The sequence below is a fragment of the Rhea americana genome, unplaced genomic scaffold (genome assembly GCF_003343005.1).
Source record: "Rhea americana isolate MKP2758 unplaced genomic scaffold, rheAme1 scaffold_215, whole genome shotgun sequence".
Classification (NCBI taxonomy): domain Eukaryota; kingdom Metazoa; phylum Chordata; class Aves; order Rheiformes; family Rheidae; genus Rhea; species Rhea americana.
The window spans coordinates 970,006-986,251 of NW_028186305.1; the positions used below are offsets into that span (position 1 = coordinate 970,006).

A 16,246-nucleotide genomic window follows, 5' to 3' on the forward strand; every position below is an offset into this window, starting at 1 on the left:
CAAGCTGTCTAGTCTTGCACTCAAAGACATGATATCCTGTATCTGACAGTTGGCATCTCCCATAGCGTAGCATCTCCAACTAGCATTATATCTTTGCTGYCTCAAAGAAGCATGCTGTTGTCTCAAGTTCAGTACTGAATTGGCAAGGATGCAAAAATCATGAGTTAGGCCACCGGTAATGTCATGCTTTTGTTTCTGCGATTTGGCTCATTTTAATCTTCTTTAATTCTCCTCTAGGATGCATCCAGGCTGCATTTTCAAGCTTTCCTCTGAAATAATGAGTRCCAAGATTTTTTTAAAAGCTCTGTAAACCACGATTCTTAAGTAGATTGCACAACTCCCACAGCTGACACCACATTGGAAACTCACAGTAAGAATGTGAGCATTAGGAATGCAGTCCCAACCRTCAGTTTTAGCAATCTGCATTTCGTTTACAAGCATCTTGTTCAAGAAGGTTTTATTCTTTGGATGCACATAGCACCTATGCTAGTAAACTAAACTCTGTCTTAACTCCACTCAAGATATTTATGGCCAAATATACCGATGCTAAGAATATTGAGCATGCCAGAATTATATAGGTTTTACCAGAATCTTTTATTTAAAGTTTCACTTCAAAAGATCTCACCTAAAACACAAATATACTTAAATACACATGCAATATTGCTTATGAAAAATTTAAAAGTTATCCTTAAACCAATACTGTAAAGCTTAATTTATTTACACATCTTGATGTGAACATAAAAATATTATAGGCAGATTGTTTTGTACATTCAGCCAACATTAGAACTGTATTCCACAGCATAAAATTACATGTAAATATACATTGAGAATATATTAAGTGCTCTGGTGCATCAAAAAGCCACACAGTGTAGAGGCAATAGATGTTAGTTCACATTTGATAAGCTAGAACAGAGAATTAAGGAGTTTTCCTACCATTTTTAGTARAAGAGGCAGCAGTCAATTCACTTCTGTACACATTTTCAGCTCTGAGTTCTGAAAAGGGCTGTATATTTGCAAATCAAAGCAYATTCTACTGTTTACAGTGCCCTGCCTCTCTGCAGATCAGCCCTAAATAAACTAGTTTTGACATACACATTAAAACATGCTTCATATCAACACATTATTTTTCAGCCTGCAAAAAAAAAGACCAAGATGTGGCATGAGGCTCTTTATTTTTACATTCAATTTAACTGTAAATGTTTGCTGCAGTCCCCGGCATGGTCCTTTTCACCTCAGCCCTAAGAGCATTCTGTAAAGTACAGGTTTGAGGGTACAAATAGTTTCCTGGTTTTGGCTTGTAAGCTCTGCACCAGAAAGGATGCAAGGAGTTTATTTCAGTACTGAGCAATATCTTCCCAATGTTAAAAAGACCAGAGAAGTCCTATATTCAATTTAAACAAGTGTTGTTCGTCTAGATGCCCCAATTTATGCCTTCTTAGCAAAAATGGCTGCTGTAAAACTGAAGGGGGGAAAAAAAAAGGCAAGGAGAGAGCAAATAAAAATGCAAGAATGCATTTTTAAAATTCAAGTATTGAACATATCTGGCAGTCCTACTACCATGCTTTACACTGCTAACAGAGATGGCAAAGCAGCAATCCCTAGAGCATCAGGGCTTTGAATTTAGGCCTACAGGCTAAGAGCACCCCAAGCTGTACTGACCTGGCATAGATGAGTAATCTAAAATATTGTGATTTGTGTGTTGCAGAAAGACATCATCTCTTGTGGAATCCTTTGTCAGAATATTGCCAAAAGCAAGTCTCACTGAATGTAAAAGTAACCGTCACTAGCAAGCAGAAATATTTAAACACCTAAGAGGGACTGAGTAAATAAAGCAGAACTATGGAAGTCTAGAGGCAGGAGTCTCGCTCCAAAGAGTCTTTGAAAGAAAGRAATTAAAATAACACAAAAATATACAAGTTCAGGTTATAGCTGGAGGAAATATTCACCCAGAGCAGAAGGCTGTCCCATGTGCTGTCAACTGAGGGCTCCCTGGCAGAGAGGACACATCAGGCCAGCAGGAAAGTCAGTGTTGAGACTGCAGGGCCACAGAGAGCCCAAGTAGCTTGGTGCAATAACTACCGAATCAGACCAGAGAGCAGCCCACAAACAGGAGGTACAAGTGGAGGCTCCGCATCAGAGCGGCTCTCTCCCTCTGGTGGAGGGCTCTGGGTCCACCTCGTGATGTTAGGAATAAAGACAGTCCTAWGATTAGGACAAAAACCTTATCAACTATTTATTGGCCTCAAAGTCTGCATACTACTCAACCTTAGTTTTTAAGTAGAACTAGGAAGCTCTGAGAATTGGAAAAAACTATATTCAGTAACGCATAGGATCATCTTAATAACAGAAGTCAATAGCAACCCAGGCCCTTTAGATCAACTATTTTATAATGTGGTAACCTCCATAGTAATTAAAAAGGGAATACTACTATGTGAAAGGTGAAGTTTGTAGGTATCCATGGCATAACACAGCTTGTTTTAAAATAATACATTTCTGTGGTTTCAGAACTGCTACGTCAAAACAGCTACTGCCTCATTGATTAAAACGGAAGAGATAAGAAAAGCCAGCATTCTTGTACCCTTCTCATTCAACCTACCCTTTACTACTTTGTTTTATATTGTTAATGAACAAAAGCCACACAAATTCACATAAAATTGATTACCAAGAATCAGAGCCAAAGGTAGTAAATCAGTGTCATTGCAAGTCCAAGAAGACTAATGTACTGGCAATATTAGCCCATTAACATTGTTATCTTACTTGAACACMAAGTATCGCAGGCAAAAGAAAAGCAGATATTTCTTGAGGTTTCATAAGCCGTAGTGTACAGGATGCCACTGATAAGATCTGAGCTGTCAGACATGCCAAAGTCGTGAAAAACTTCACATAGAGGTACACATACAGACACCAGGCATCCACTCTTTGCAAAGAGAGGTTACATTTTTTTTTAAGTTACACAAAAATGCCAAAGCAGTCTCAAGTATTTCCAGATTAAATTAGTATTCATAGCTGGCAAGGCAAACATACGCAAAAGAACAGTTCTGTTGTTATGTACAATAGCAGGAATCTGGAATAACTATATACAAGTTGAGGGAGTTCTTGGGAATTTTTGGTAGTGGGAGCAGAATCTGGCCTAAATCAATTAAAAAGAAAGCCACAGTTACAAGTCCTAAACCCTCCTGAAACCATTGGTATCAGTGACTACTTAAAATCCACTGAATACAGCTGATATTCATTTCAAATACAGTTTTCTAAATGCCTGCAGACACTGCTACACATACAGTCCAGGACGCACCAACCAGACTTACAATTTTGTTTCCCAGCAAAACAACTGTCTTTAGAAAAGATGATGGTATCAAAGTTCAACTGCCTAGAAAGCAGAGATAACTTGCACACACCAGTGAACACTGTCCTTTTCAATAGGCAAGCTTCCCATTGCACCTATTCTCCCTTCCTATCAGSTTCTGGCCATCTCTTGGAAACTGGAAAGATAAATATCATGAGTACACAATGCTTCATTACTGTTACAGTCCTYGTTGAGTGCTGGACTGTGCAAGCTTGTTTTTTCTTCTTAGGTCATTCACAATACTAGGCCAGTACCATTTTTTGCTTTTGAGAAAAAAAAAAGGTAGAGAACTCCCACATACAAGATGTAGGCTGAGCTTTTTTAAATTATCAAGGGATTGAGGACATCTCTAAGCATCTAAGACCGCTAAACAAAGTCAGAAATCCTGCCCAACGAAGAGAGAAAACAAAATGAATGAGAATGTGGAGCTCTCAACAGCTACAGAATCTTCCATCAGCTATACTGGTCACACTGCTATTCTCATTTCATCTTGCTCTTTTACTTTACAATGTTCCTTTTGCACCATTTGATCCAACGTGAAGCTCCTGCTACGAAACCAGCAAACTGGCAAAGATAATCTTTGCCCTAAGCTGCCATATAATCCAATGGTGCTATAAAACAATTCATATACTCAGTGCATATGTTCAACACCAGTCAGAGAATAGTTATACAGGAAATGCCAAAGATGTATGCTTTGAAGAAATAAAGTAGCTTGCTTTTTCTAACCGATTATGCCACTCTGAAGACACAGTAAGCCCCGGTATTCTTGCTTGAAAACAGTACCATTTTATTGCCATATTAAGGTAGTTTGGTAGTTATGTCAGACACATGAAGATTTACATCTTTTCCAGAAATCCTTCACAGTCTACATATGAAAGATTAAATCCTGCCTTTCTCTCACTGTGGGCAGCTCTTGAAAATTTCCATTTGGAAGTAGACGCATTCCCAGAAAGGCTATAAATTGCACAGTCACTTCTCCTCACGACTCTGCATTTCCACAATGCCTGCTATYTCATCGGTTTCATACAGCCACAATACTGCACTCACCATTTCATGCTCCTAGATAGCCGCCTTCAAAGGAGAACTGTGATTTACTTCTTGCTACGACAAATGCTTTCAACTTCACAGTTACAGAGAATTTATTAAAATAATCATCCTTGAAAGTTGAGACAAGCTTTAAACTATATCAAAGTTGGCTTTACACCTATTTATATTTTACACTGAAAGAGGTAAATAAATAAAGGGCGTACTTCCGATGATTCAAATCAGTTCCTTAAAGGTCACTCACTCCTTTTTGCTGTGTTCCAGCACTCGGTAGGGTGGAACAGAAACTCCTTTGGAACCATGTTGCTCCTGCACTATCGGCAAAGTAGCTGGAGTATAAATTTCCGGCATGTTGTCATTGTTCTCCAGGGCACCATAGGAAAAAGAAGCTTTGAGGTCAGGCTGAACTGCAATTCCTTTATCATGCATGTTCTGCATGCCTGAAAAAGAGCAAAGACAGAGATTAAATGGTTAGGAACAAAAGTGCATTCTTCCTGCACTCTGTTAACACCAGCAAAATATATAGTCTCAGCGTTCAAGGCTCATCAGTTCCTTGAGTGTTAAATGAAAGACAGTGTTTTTCTGCTAGACAGTAAAGCAACTAATAAAGAAAGAAACTTCTACTGAATGAAGGATAATAGTCAGTTATTTATCAAATGCTGAATCTCTTTTATATACAAAGATAGTAGTCAGTTATTTATCAAATGCTGAATCTTTTATATACAAAGATAGTATAGCTGTATTTCCCCAAATAAATTTCTGCTCTTTCTGGCCTCTACTTCTTGCAGTGTACCTCTCTTCTCTCCATTTGGAGAATCTTACTGCTCAAGTTGGGCCAAGCCCTGTTCCAAGCAAATGCTCAAAATCTCCTCCCCTGATAGCAACCAACTGGACAAGGCTCTTTTGTTAAAACCTGCCACTCCTCTTGGCGTCACAGGACCCAGAACAAGTGACATCCAAGTGGCAAATTCTCTGCTTCATGCAGAACACGCATATTCCATCATCTGGTACAAACAGCAAGTAAGAACAAGAGAAAGAAAAGCTAGAAAACAACATAGCTGCTTGATGCATCAGGATATAGATTAACGCATGAGTTTTCTGTCTGAAACCCAACAATTAAAAAAGACAAGGTGATAAAGCACTGGATTTTTACCGTTACCTGGCATAGCATCCATTGATATGTAAGGTTCAAAGGGTACAGATTTCTTCCTATTTCTAGTGATCAGGAACACACCTAGAAATGCTATRAGACACCTGAGAGAAGACAAAAATCTGACGAGGTGAACATGGAAAGGGAAAATGCTACATGTTGCTTTTTCTAAGTGCCTATCACGTAACACCACAAACAATTCAGAACAGAGACAGAGCCATGGAGCTAAAAATTACAGGGAAATATTTCAGCTGAATAACCCTCTTCAACAGTACTGAAGCTTACTTAGCAACTAGCAGTCAGAGCAACTCCACCTATCAAAAGGCAGTGAAAACTTTTCACATTATTTGATCTTGGCTAACTGAAGGAGAAAGGAAGCATATCAAAATTTGTTTTGCTGTAATGAAATTCCAGAATTTAACAGTTTGTATTTTGAAGGATTTCCCATAGGTAAATATACTGACAATTGCCAATTTTGATTTTTACAGTACATTGATAGAGAAAAGCAAGGTTCGTAACATTAACCTCCCAATTGTTTTTCCTGTATTAATTTGAAATATATTTCAGCAGGTTCCATGTTTATGGAGAGTTAGTCATACCAAGACACTGTGCTAGGACTACATGCTGAGTTACCCAGCAAATGTTTTACTGACTATATCTACATTGTGTGAATGCTCATGCTGTAAGAAACAGGACTCCTTGAAGTCCTGTCATAACTCAATGAAGGCTCAGTGCAAAACCTGAAATGGATTCCCTAGGATGACTTTTCTTTTGGTTATTCTAATTTTTTTCTAGTTTCAAGARCAGGAGAGCTTAAGAACCTTCCAGTTCATCTTGAATAAATATACTGGGAAAAAAGTTTAGCCATACAAAGAAATACTTCTCAAAGAAGCTTTTTAAACACTCACCCAAGTGCAAACATACATATATGTAGAACATCTTCACCAGTGAAATCCAAGTAGAAAGTTGCTCCTTGAAATAGAAATAATTTGTGACATCCCTCTTCCCAGCTTACACAAGCAATTAGTGTTAAATCTCCCGCACTGATCAATCCACGTAACRGATCATGTAAGACTGCTATTTTTATAGTCAGGCGCCTTTCTTCTTTTACAGGTCTTAAAATAGAAAAAGGTGACCCAACTTTTGCTTTAACAGATACTGTTTATAGTCAAAATCTCAAATACYTGTCAATCAGAATAGTTATAGTGGCATAATAAATAAAGCTGCAAGTAAATCCATACAGCAGCAGAACTGGTACAAATCTTTTTATACTGGGGGTAGCAGGGCAATTGGTGTAGTACTAAAACTATTGCAGGTCACCATTCAGCAATGGTTACTATGTAATTGCAAGAGTCTATTTCCAAAGTCTGAATAACAAACCAAATGGGACTTAATTGCAACAGGATACAGTTCTCGACCCCCATTCAGTACACACAGGTCATCCTACAAGATGATAAATGTCTTCAGCATTTTGGATGTCAACAGAACAAGAAGCCTAGTCCACAGATCATGGCTCCTTTACATTTTTAATTGAAAAATAAATTGACAAATTTGAGAGCAGTATGTGGCTGGGAACATGTCAGGAAATAAACATTAGTCAAAGAGCAACCTACAGACTCTCAGGACATTGAAGAGGGTTAAAGACAATGTGTAATTTAAGGGGGAGCTATTACCCTCTTACATACCTAGAAGGACACTACTATTTACACAGATAGCATCCATCTTTGTCTAACAGATGCACTTTTCCCCAGTATGTTCTTTTTTTGTTTTGCTCATATGCTTTCTTAACTGACAAGAACGAAAAAAAAAAAAAAAAAACCGCTCGTGAGGTTTGAAGCCTAAGCAGGTTCAAAGTGCTCACCTTGTGCATACAAATAAAACTTTCCTCATGTGGGCAAGAGCTGAAATTGTAGTAATTTGTTCAAACAGAAGAGTGCGTATAAAGCCAAGAGTAGTTGAGTTAGCATTCTATCTAGGATGCTAACAAGACTATCAGGAAAAGAATTGTAACACTCTTGCACAGAGGAAGCAAATACATTTATACACATTGCATCAGAAACATTTTAGTAAGATCTGAATAAAAATACACAAGGTGAAATTTCAGCTGTGTAACCAAGCTGCATGTCTAACAGAACACACGTTACCCTCTTCTCTTCCTATACACTAGTGTGGCACGAGTAATATAGTTTCAAACATAAGTATCCATGGACAACAAAATGAAAGCTCTTAAGAGTTTTAACACAGTCTAACAGGGTAAGTCGCACTTTGGAAAAGAAAAAAGAAACAAAGCCAGCCGCAGAAGAGAGATGAGAAGAAAATGCAAATCATTGTCTTGCTGGGTATCACCTTCCTAAGCTGCAAGTGAGGACTATTCTCTAAAATCTCTTCCCCTTCCCTTAAAAGGGGGAACACACTATCAATGCATCCGCGCACTGTTACCTGCTGTGATTGCTACTGTTGTGGACAAGATATAGCCGATGCTGGCAATCTGAGACGAGTCATACAGCTGCGAGGCTTGAGACAAAAATCTGCAATACAATGACAGATGACCTGGGTTGATTTGGGAGCAGCACTCAAACTGTACAGTAGTTATCGTGGGCTGGTATTGTAGTCCTTTTTGAAGGCACATTTCAAAAGAATGATGCTACATAGTTTTAAGAAACTTTATTCTCTTTTTTGCTAAACCTGCAGCACCATCACTTGGAATTAATGAGAGAAGAGACCACTCTATTGCTGTATTTCCTAAAGGCAGAAATTTGGCCCTGTGGTCAATGGCAGTAAATGTCACCAATGCTTTACATAACTTCATATCCCTGTTATTACTGGCATTTTACATTATTACAACAACAGAGGAAAAAACAGAAAATCATCATCAATACCACTGACATCCCTTTGGTTTTGGCCAGTGCAAAGATACCATATTTGATCTCTCACTATTTCATTTGTAGCATTGTTTTGCAAATACTTGAATAGTGTATAAATTTGGGTTCTAAATTACTTGGCAGTATCACTGCATGGAACAGTAGAGAAGAACACTGGCCCAGGCTCCTGTGGCCAGAGTCTGCAGACAGGTCACTGAAAAGAATGGTTAACTCTCCACACCAAAATTTGCTCAGCATCCTCCAGATGAATAACAGACAGTCCATTGATTACCGACCCCCTGAAACCAGTACGTTAAAGACAAGAATAGAGCGAAYGTGTCTTACGTTGCCTGAAAGATCGCTGTAGCAATCATGCATACCAACATGATATAAAATATAGGGTAGTTGAGTTGGAGGTTTCCTTGTATYGAGACAACAATCATGCCTGCCACAGCCTTCACGGTCACAACAGTCATGGAACCTGTGAATATTTACCAAGATTCAGCTGAAGCACTGACACATACTCAGTGGGACAAAAAACACTGCACATTTGCTCTATACATGACAGAGCTGCAAACAGAACCAACAGCTACAGGCACTTGAACCATTCTTTTGCCAGGTCAAATGTGTTAGCAAACTCCTAACTTTATTCTCAACTCTGCAAATTTTAATCCCAACAACTTTACCAGAAGTGATCTTCAATATACCACTCAACCTTTTTTAACATAGTCCTCTTGTTCATAGGACTGYGAGTATTTACCAGTTTTCTTGAACATTTAAGTAGTGCAGTACCATTAAGTGATAGGAGAATACAAGTTTTCATTTCTGGTGACATATTGGCTCTGTTAGTAGAGCTAAAGAACTTTTCAAAGCAAGAATTAGAAAGAGCTAACTTCCTTACCAGTTCCTGTAAGTACAAGTCTATGCCATTCAGAAATAGGACAGTTACTTTGGCTAAGATTCACCCAGCCTTTGAAGTTACGTTACCGAAACCCAGCCTCCCGCAGCTCATTAAAAGAGACAACGCAGTGYGGTGGAGGATATATAAATAGCAAAGCTTGAGGACTGTAACGCAGATTCTCCAGCATGTCACAACTACATCACCACCTTGCCATTATTCAGCCCTTTTTAAAGTTTAATTGACCCACCTGTTTCCTAAGAAAACAGGTTAGTGTGAAGAAAGATACAAGTAAAATTCAGACATCTACAAAGTCACTGATAGGCTCCCACTGTAGGTTACAGGAAATCTCAGGAGTATCATTTTAGTCTATGCTCAGAGCCTCTCCCAGTTTAAAGGAGACATACTGGCACATCAGTGTTATTTCTTTGATCACAGAGCAGATYATCAGAGCTGAAAAGACCCTGAAGTGAAATCCTTTCTTTCATCCACTGAATCTGCCCTTCTCCATTGAAAAGATATACCATGCTCTGCATGCATAGATTAAAATTAGGAACAGTAATAAGTAACTCGCRTTTTCTGTATTTTGGAGGTTACATGTCCTTATGGGAAATAATCTCCATAGGGCAAAGATCATTTGCAAAGATACTAAATACCACTGCAATATATTGGCTTTATCTACTTTGTAGTAACATTTCTAAAGTAGATCAGTGCATTTTGTGACATTAACTAGCCAATAAAGTTCCCTATAAATCATAGATGCTTTAGTTCACTGTAGTTTACTGTTAGAGTCCAGGCCTGGAATATCTTACAGGTCTGTATCAACTTACCCAGCAAAGCTACCAGGAGAAGAATAACTACAATGTAGTTTGCATTTTTCTCCTTGTAAAAATATAGCAGCAGACAGAATACGATGATCTCCACAAGCTACAAAAAAAGAAAAATGGGTATATTAGAAAGTGAGGAGTGAGGTGCTTATGAGGTGAGGGAGCGGCAGTAAATGGGACTCTGAGCTAATCAAATAGTAGTACAAATCAAAGCAAAAAAAAATCATGATTCCACAAAACTATAGATCAAGTTTAGCATGATCTCAGTTTCTAATTAGATGAGATATTTAGTAACTTCTTAGTTATTGGAGAACAGAAGCATGGGACACAGCAAATCAAAAAATCTGGACTGAATATTCACATCACAGATCTCAGTCTACTTTGCCTAATGAGGTTCTTTTCATGGTCTTTGCAGCATGCACCATATTTAACAGCCAAGCCTATCTCTGACTCTCTCTTAAAAGAAAAAAAACAACCAAACAAAAAAAAATCACCTTCATATTATTTTCATTGGGAGCTGAATGGCTCCTGAGAAAGCTACCCTAGGAAAAGCCCAGAGTGTCCAAATACCATGCTCCCATCTGGAGGAGCTGCTCTCTGCTGCCATTAATCTATTGCCACAGGCTGTGCCTGACAGGTCAAGGAGAGAGCAGCCTTTAAAAACAAAACAAAACAAACAAAAAAACCTTTCAGTTAAATATATTTAAATCCTAATAGAATAACTCAGAAAKAATGTAAAAGAGTTCCACCTGCAAGCAGGTGTCCACATGCACTGTGAAACAGACACAGGCAAAAGCTGGCATAGCTTCATTAATAGTTACAAGAAATACAGCTAGTAACCATAAAGAAAAAGAATGCTTGAAATGCAATTCCCAGGCAGGCATATAGCAGAAAACAACTATCCCATGTTTTATGGGCCATCTTACCATATACAACAGAAATGGCCAGCTCACTAAATGCCTAGTGATATTCTCTCCTGTCATCTTCTCATGACTATTAGGTCCAAATGTTATCAGCAGATAAGTTCCAACAATTGCCAAACCACAGCCTACAAAGGACAAAACATACCGCCCTTCGGCGACCAAAGGACAAAAAAAGAGAGGACAAGGTTAGTGGATTAGTACAGATTCGTGGAGCTAATATTGCACATGCACAGTGACCATTAACGACATCATGCAGATTCCTGTGAATGACTCATTCCTCCACCCTTCATGCCCCACTTTCAAAAGCATTAGAACTGAAAAACCCCCAGGCAATTTATGTGCTGTGAGTTGAGAAAAGAGAGCTCATACCAAGCAGCATCTGTTAAACAAATAGAAGCCATGAGATCTGCATCTGGAGCTTACCCTGCCTGACACTGCCTACAGACTCTTCTCCAGGAAATGGAAGAATGAATGCCCCAGTTCTACRGACACATGCACATACATGAAATTCAGCTGATTCATCTGTGCCTAAGCTACTGCAGAGTGAAGGCCTAAGGCTATAGCTTCAGCCTGGAGAATCATGATTTTCAGATCCTATTAATAAAAACCACATCCATGTTTTTCTAAAAACAGTGAGTCAACAAGGTGAGATTCTGCAGATTCCACACAAGGCAGAAAAACAAGCAAATCCATTTTTAAACAAATAGTAGACGGAATAACATATTTCTCTAAGAAAGCATTATAACTAGTGGAGATCTTGTCATCCCTCTAATTACGAGGTCAAGCTGTGTACAGGATATTTTGCAAGCAGGGAGGAAAAATTAAAAAGAAAGAACTGTGCAACTTACTTAGAAAATCCTTCGGCTTCCATTTTTCTTTAATAAATATAATTCCTATGATTGCACTAGCTATACAAATAAAGAAGAGTGAGAAAAACAGGATGAATTACATATTGGCCCAATTATCAGCAGCTTCACATTGAAATGCATGCAGCCTCGCATAATAGGCATCTCTCTCCACCTTACCTATAACAGACACTGCACTGAGTGGCACAATCAGCGAAAGAGGAGCAAAGGCATAAGAGGAAAACACTCCCAATTCTCCCAGCACAAGCAGAAACAGTCCACACCACCATGTCTTGGTTCTGAAGTAGGCTCGGGGATCTTTGGAACCTGCCAGACGGATGTGGCTGTATTTCTAGGAAGGAAAACACAGGCACAGAAGCTTTGGCACGCTTCTTAAATGCAGGATGCTCAAGGCAGGACTAATATTTGTTTCATGACACTTACCTGGAGATTGAGTGCAATACTGATAACAAGATGTCCAAAAATAGCCAGTAATGCACCAATCAAGTTCTCCTGTAAAAACAAAGTAAATATACACATATCAAATTTAACCACTGGATCTTGAAGGAAGTGTGGGGGGGTTTACATAACTGTGAGGAGAACAGACTTTTAAAACAGTTCCTAGATCACCTGTCAATAAAATCCCCATTATCTTCCACCCTGTGTGATCTAGGTGATTCAGGTGAGTTCCATGTGCCTCTGTTCCAAAGCTGTGAAACTCACGTGAAAAAAACAACCCTCCCCTAACTGACAGTTCTTATGAAAGACTTAAATTAGCATACGTATATTTGCATTCTTTGCACTTTCTCAGAGGGAAAGAAGACAACACTACACATAACAGTCTGTCCAGTCACTCTTCTGTTTGAAAAACTGTTCTCACGTGGATATTTGTTGGACTGGAATTCAGTGGMGTATAGATTAGGGACCTCTTCATTCTATGGGTCATTTTTTTGGAACTGCTCTGGTTAATCTACATCCATAACATCTGCTGAATAAGGGCACAATTTAGCCCACTTGATGGGGCAGCCCACTTACCACCTATTCCAAAGTGAGAGGCAACATGTAGAAACACCTAGCAAACTCCCAACCTCTTCCCCTTTAGCATTCTTAGAACAGCACTAATTCTCACAGTTCCAAGACAGAATTTGAAATTAAAAAAAGGATGTAAAGCAGGCTGAGTCACAAAGGAAATATGGATTAGGAGTAAACAGAAGAGCCTGAGGCCAAGCCAAGCTGTTTAGCATCTGTGCTCCTCCAACAACTGTCTAAATCTCATTAACTGTCATTAGCACTTTTCACTTTAGTACAGGTCTCCAAGATACAGGGGAGTACTTTGATTTGAGATAACTGAGTTCACATTTGTATTCCTCCTTCAACAGTAAATATACTGTTCCTGATCTTCTCATACAAGATTGCAATGACTTTAAAGTTTTGAGTTCATATCAGTGGAACAAAAAGCTCTTTCTCAGGCTATAAAAAGTAAGACTCTCCTAAGCAGCGTCAGCCAAAAACACGCAGTATTTTTTCCYATAACAGACAGTAAAGGAGGTAGAAAAATGTCACAGTGTGATCACAGACAGAGCCAGAGAAACTCAGCACTGTGGGCTGGTTAATCAGCTAAACTACGGCCTAGAAGGCATAGTTCTGTGGAAAAGCTCCTTAGCACAGCACAGATTTGGGGGTGGCTTCTGGACTGTCAGAGTTTGCAAGAGTGGAAGATGCTCACATCAATCTGGTCAAGTGCTATACTGTTCCTATGACTGTGTTCTCAGCAAAGTACTTCTGGTGAAAAAAAGAGACCTTCTTGCTGGAATTTTCAGAACACCTTCAGAAACACAGATTTGGAAGAAATTCAGTTGGGAACATCTCCACCTCCAGCTGGAGAACAAGGGGGAAAAACAGCAACAGGTCTGTTCTTCACTTGGCTGCAGGCTCTGTGCATGACTATGCGTAGAGCCACTTGAAGATACAGAACCCTTCAATTACTGATGTGGGAGTTAGGCTGAAAAGGCACCAAGCAGAGTTTATTGCATCTAACCAGACATGCACCTGATCTTTTAATTGCTGGTAATTCTTTCTCCACTTTGCCTAGCTCTTCAAGACCTAAGATTTCTTTCTTTCACTCACTGCTTATATACATAGTGTGCAATACCCCGCGACTTCCAGGCACGGCTAAATACAAAGACAAAACACTTTCCGCAAAAACTGAGCAAAATACAGCATTACATTATAACCTTACTTGAATAAATAAGGCCTTCTAGGGGTACAGTGGGGTAGAAATCTGACCTTGTAAGAAAAGGAGTCTGTGTGTGGCTGCACAGAAACTGCCGTAGTGGCCAGTGGAAGCTGCTGAAGTTGCAGATTTGGACCATTGCCTCCTTCCATTTTGGTTTACTAGAGTGTTTGCTTTTTGGCCTTTTCAACGCTGGAGCTGCTTTTTAAAGAAGAGACTCAGACTCTGGTGGAACCACTTCATCTGTAGTTTTGTACCGCTTCCTCCCTTTCATCTTGTTTTGCTTAGAAAAAGGATGATTAGCTCAGTGATGCACAAGAAACCTGCCCGTAAGCTGTCTACTGCTTTTCTTCTCCCACTGCACTAAGCTGAGATGAGACAGGTCTCCCAGGCAGAGGTGTAGATCAGCCAAAATTTTCAGTGAGTTAGTGGGACAGTACAGTTATATTCCTCCAAGATGACACTAGGAAAGATTAAAAAGAAGAATCAGGTCAAATGAACTCCATRGTACAAAGCCTGCAATGAAATCCTGGTGAAGAATAGACCACAAATCTTACACTCTCACAGAAGACCAAACTAATACCTGCACATATTATCAGAGAAAGTAGAGTTTAAATGGCTTCTCAGAACATCTCAAACACAAAAAACTCATAGAGTACTTAGTTTACTTAAGCTCACAAACCAGGTGAAAGCCCTGAAGGTGACTTATATTTGGCTGGTATTTAATATCAGGCCTGTCCGTTTGGGAAGCTCTAATCAAAAATCCTCTGAAGTCCTTCAAGTTCTGCTTTTCTTTTCCCTACTTCCTGCTGACCTCTGTTGTTTGTTCAGGACACAGTATTACATCAGTCATGCCATTCCCATGTGCCAGAGGTGACAGCACTGCTAGTCACACAAGCAGAGGTCGTTTTAGTGTAATTGCTGGGAGCAGAGTTAGGAAGCTAAATTCCTTGGAGACAAACTCATTACAGGTGTCTGGAAAGCACACCACAACAAACCTGTCTGGAATCCCTGTGGACCATGATGGCTCCTTTCCCCTGAGATCTCAAGGAACCTCAGCAACCTTGAAGAACAGATGATGGCAAAAAAAATCCCTTTGTATAAAGAGTGACACTGGGGTATGGACATCTCAGGGTGCCGTCCTCCCAGTTGAGGAGTCCCTCTCGCTCTGCCAAAAAGCTACCAAAAGCCATGTATGCTCAGCATCCCTCAGTCTCAGACCCTTGGTCACAACTTGAAGTGGCAGGACCCGTCCCACCCACAGGCTGCACAACGCAAGCTCCCTGGGCTAACCTCAGCTGGCGAGAGATTCTGTTAATGCACAGGCTGCCCGAGCGTGTCCAGCACCGCAGGCACGGGGGAGAGCGGGGGCAGCACGGCGGCCTAGCTGCGAGGGGGGCAAAAGTACCCTGTCGTGTGTGGGGGGGGGGACGGAGACGGGGACAGAGCACACTGTGGCGAGGGGGCGAACCTGCCCCATCGTGAAGGAGGAGGAAAAGCGAAGCCACCCTGCCGCGAGGGGGCAAAACCACCCCCTGCGCTGCGCGGCAGAGCCCGGCCGAGGGCCACGGCTGTCCGCGGGCCACGGCACCCACGGCCGGACCCCGGGGCGGGGGGGGCAGCAGGGCCCCAAAGCAGGCCCGAGGGCGGCGCCCCCCGCACTCACCTGCGCCCGCTGGGGCGGCCCCGCCGCTCGGCTGCTTCGCCCTCAACTTCGGCTCCGGCCCGGCCCCGCCGCTTTGCCGCCGGCCCTGTCAGTCCGCGGCCGGGGTGCCACCGGCTGCCAGGCGGGGGTCGGGCCGGGCCAGGCCCAGCCTACGGGCCGGGCCGGGCCGGGCGGCGCAGCGGAGGCGCAGGGCCGTGACGAGGCGGGCGGCAGGGCGGGAAGGAGCCGCGGTTCCCGGCTCGCTCCTGGGGTGGCCTCTAGCGGCGGCAGCGCCCTGCACGGGCAGAGCCGCCCCGGTCACCCACAGCGCGGCGGCGGCGGGAGAGCCCCGGCCCCGGCCCGCGCTTGGCAGCCCCAGGCGTGAGGCGGCGCGGCAAGGTGCTTCCCTCCACACCGAGCGCCACCTTAAGGCGCCTGCGCAGTCGAGGCTGCGCCGAGCCACCTTAAGCAGCAGTA

General features: G+C 41.4%; 1 protein-coding gene across 4 annotated transcripts; it reads right to left on the minus strand.

Annotated features, from left to right (window-relative positions):
* Positions 1–4,106: 4,106 nt before the first annotated feature.
* On the minus strand, positions 4,107–16,192 carry NIPAL3 (NIPA like domain containing 3). 4 transcript variants are annotated; one of them, XM_085305040.1, is made up of 12 exons: positions 15,791–16,192; positions 14,178–14,587; positions 12,336–12,404; positions 12,072–12,243; positions 11,895–11,954; positions 11,050–11,171; positions 10,127–10,223; positions 8,744–8,879; positions 7,977–8,065; positions 6,446–6,509; positions 5,547–5,659; positions 4,107–4,827 (listed from the first exon to the last, which is right to left on the minus strand). In XM_085305040.1, exons 2-12 carry the CDS (start codon positions 14,274–14,276, stop codon positions 4,628–4,630), a joined length of 1,221 nt encoding a protein of 406 aa, XP_085161166.1. In that variant the 5' UTR covers positions 14,277–14,587; positions 15,791–16,192; the 3' UTR covers positions 4,107–4,627. The 4 variants fall into 4 exon arrangements, with proteins under 4 accessions (XP_085161166.1, XP_085161165.1, XP_085161163.1 ...); XM_085305039.1 differs by having other exon boundaries at positions 5,547–5,641; positions 11,050–11,195; XM_085305037.1 differs by having other exon boundaries at positions 11,050–11,195.
* Between the last annotated feature and the right edge of the window lie 54 nt (positions 16,193–16,246).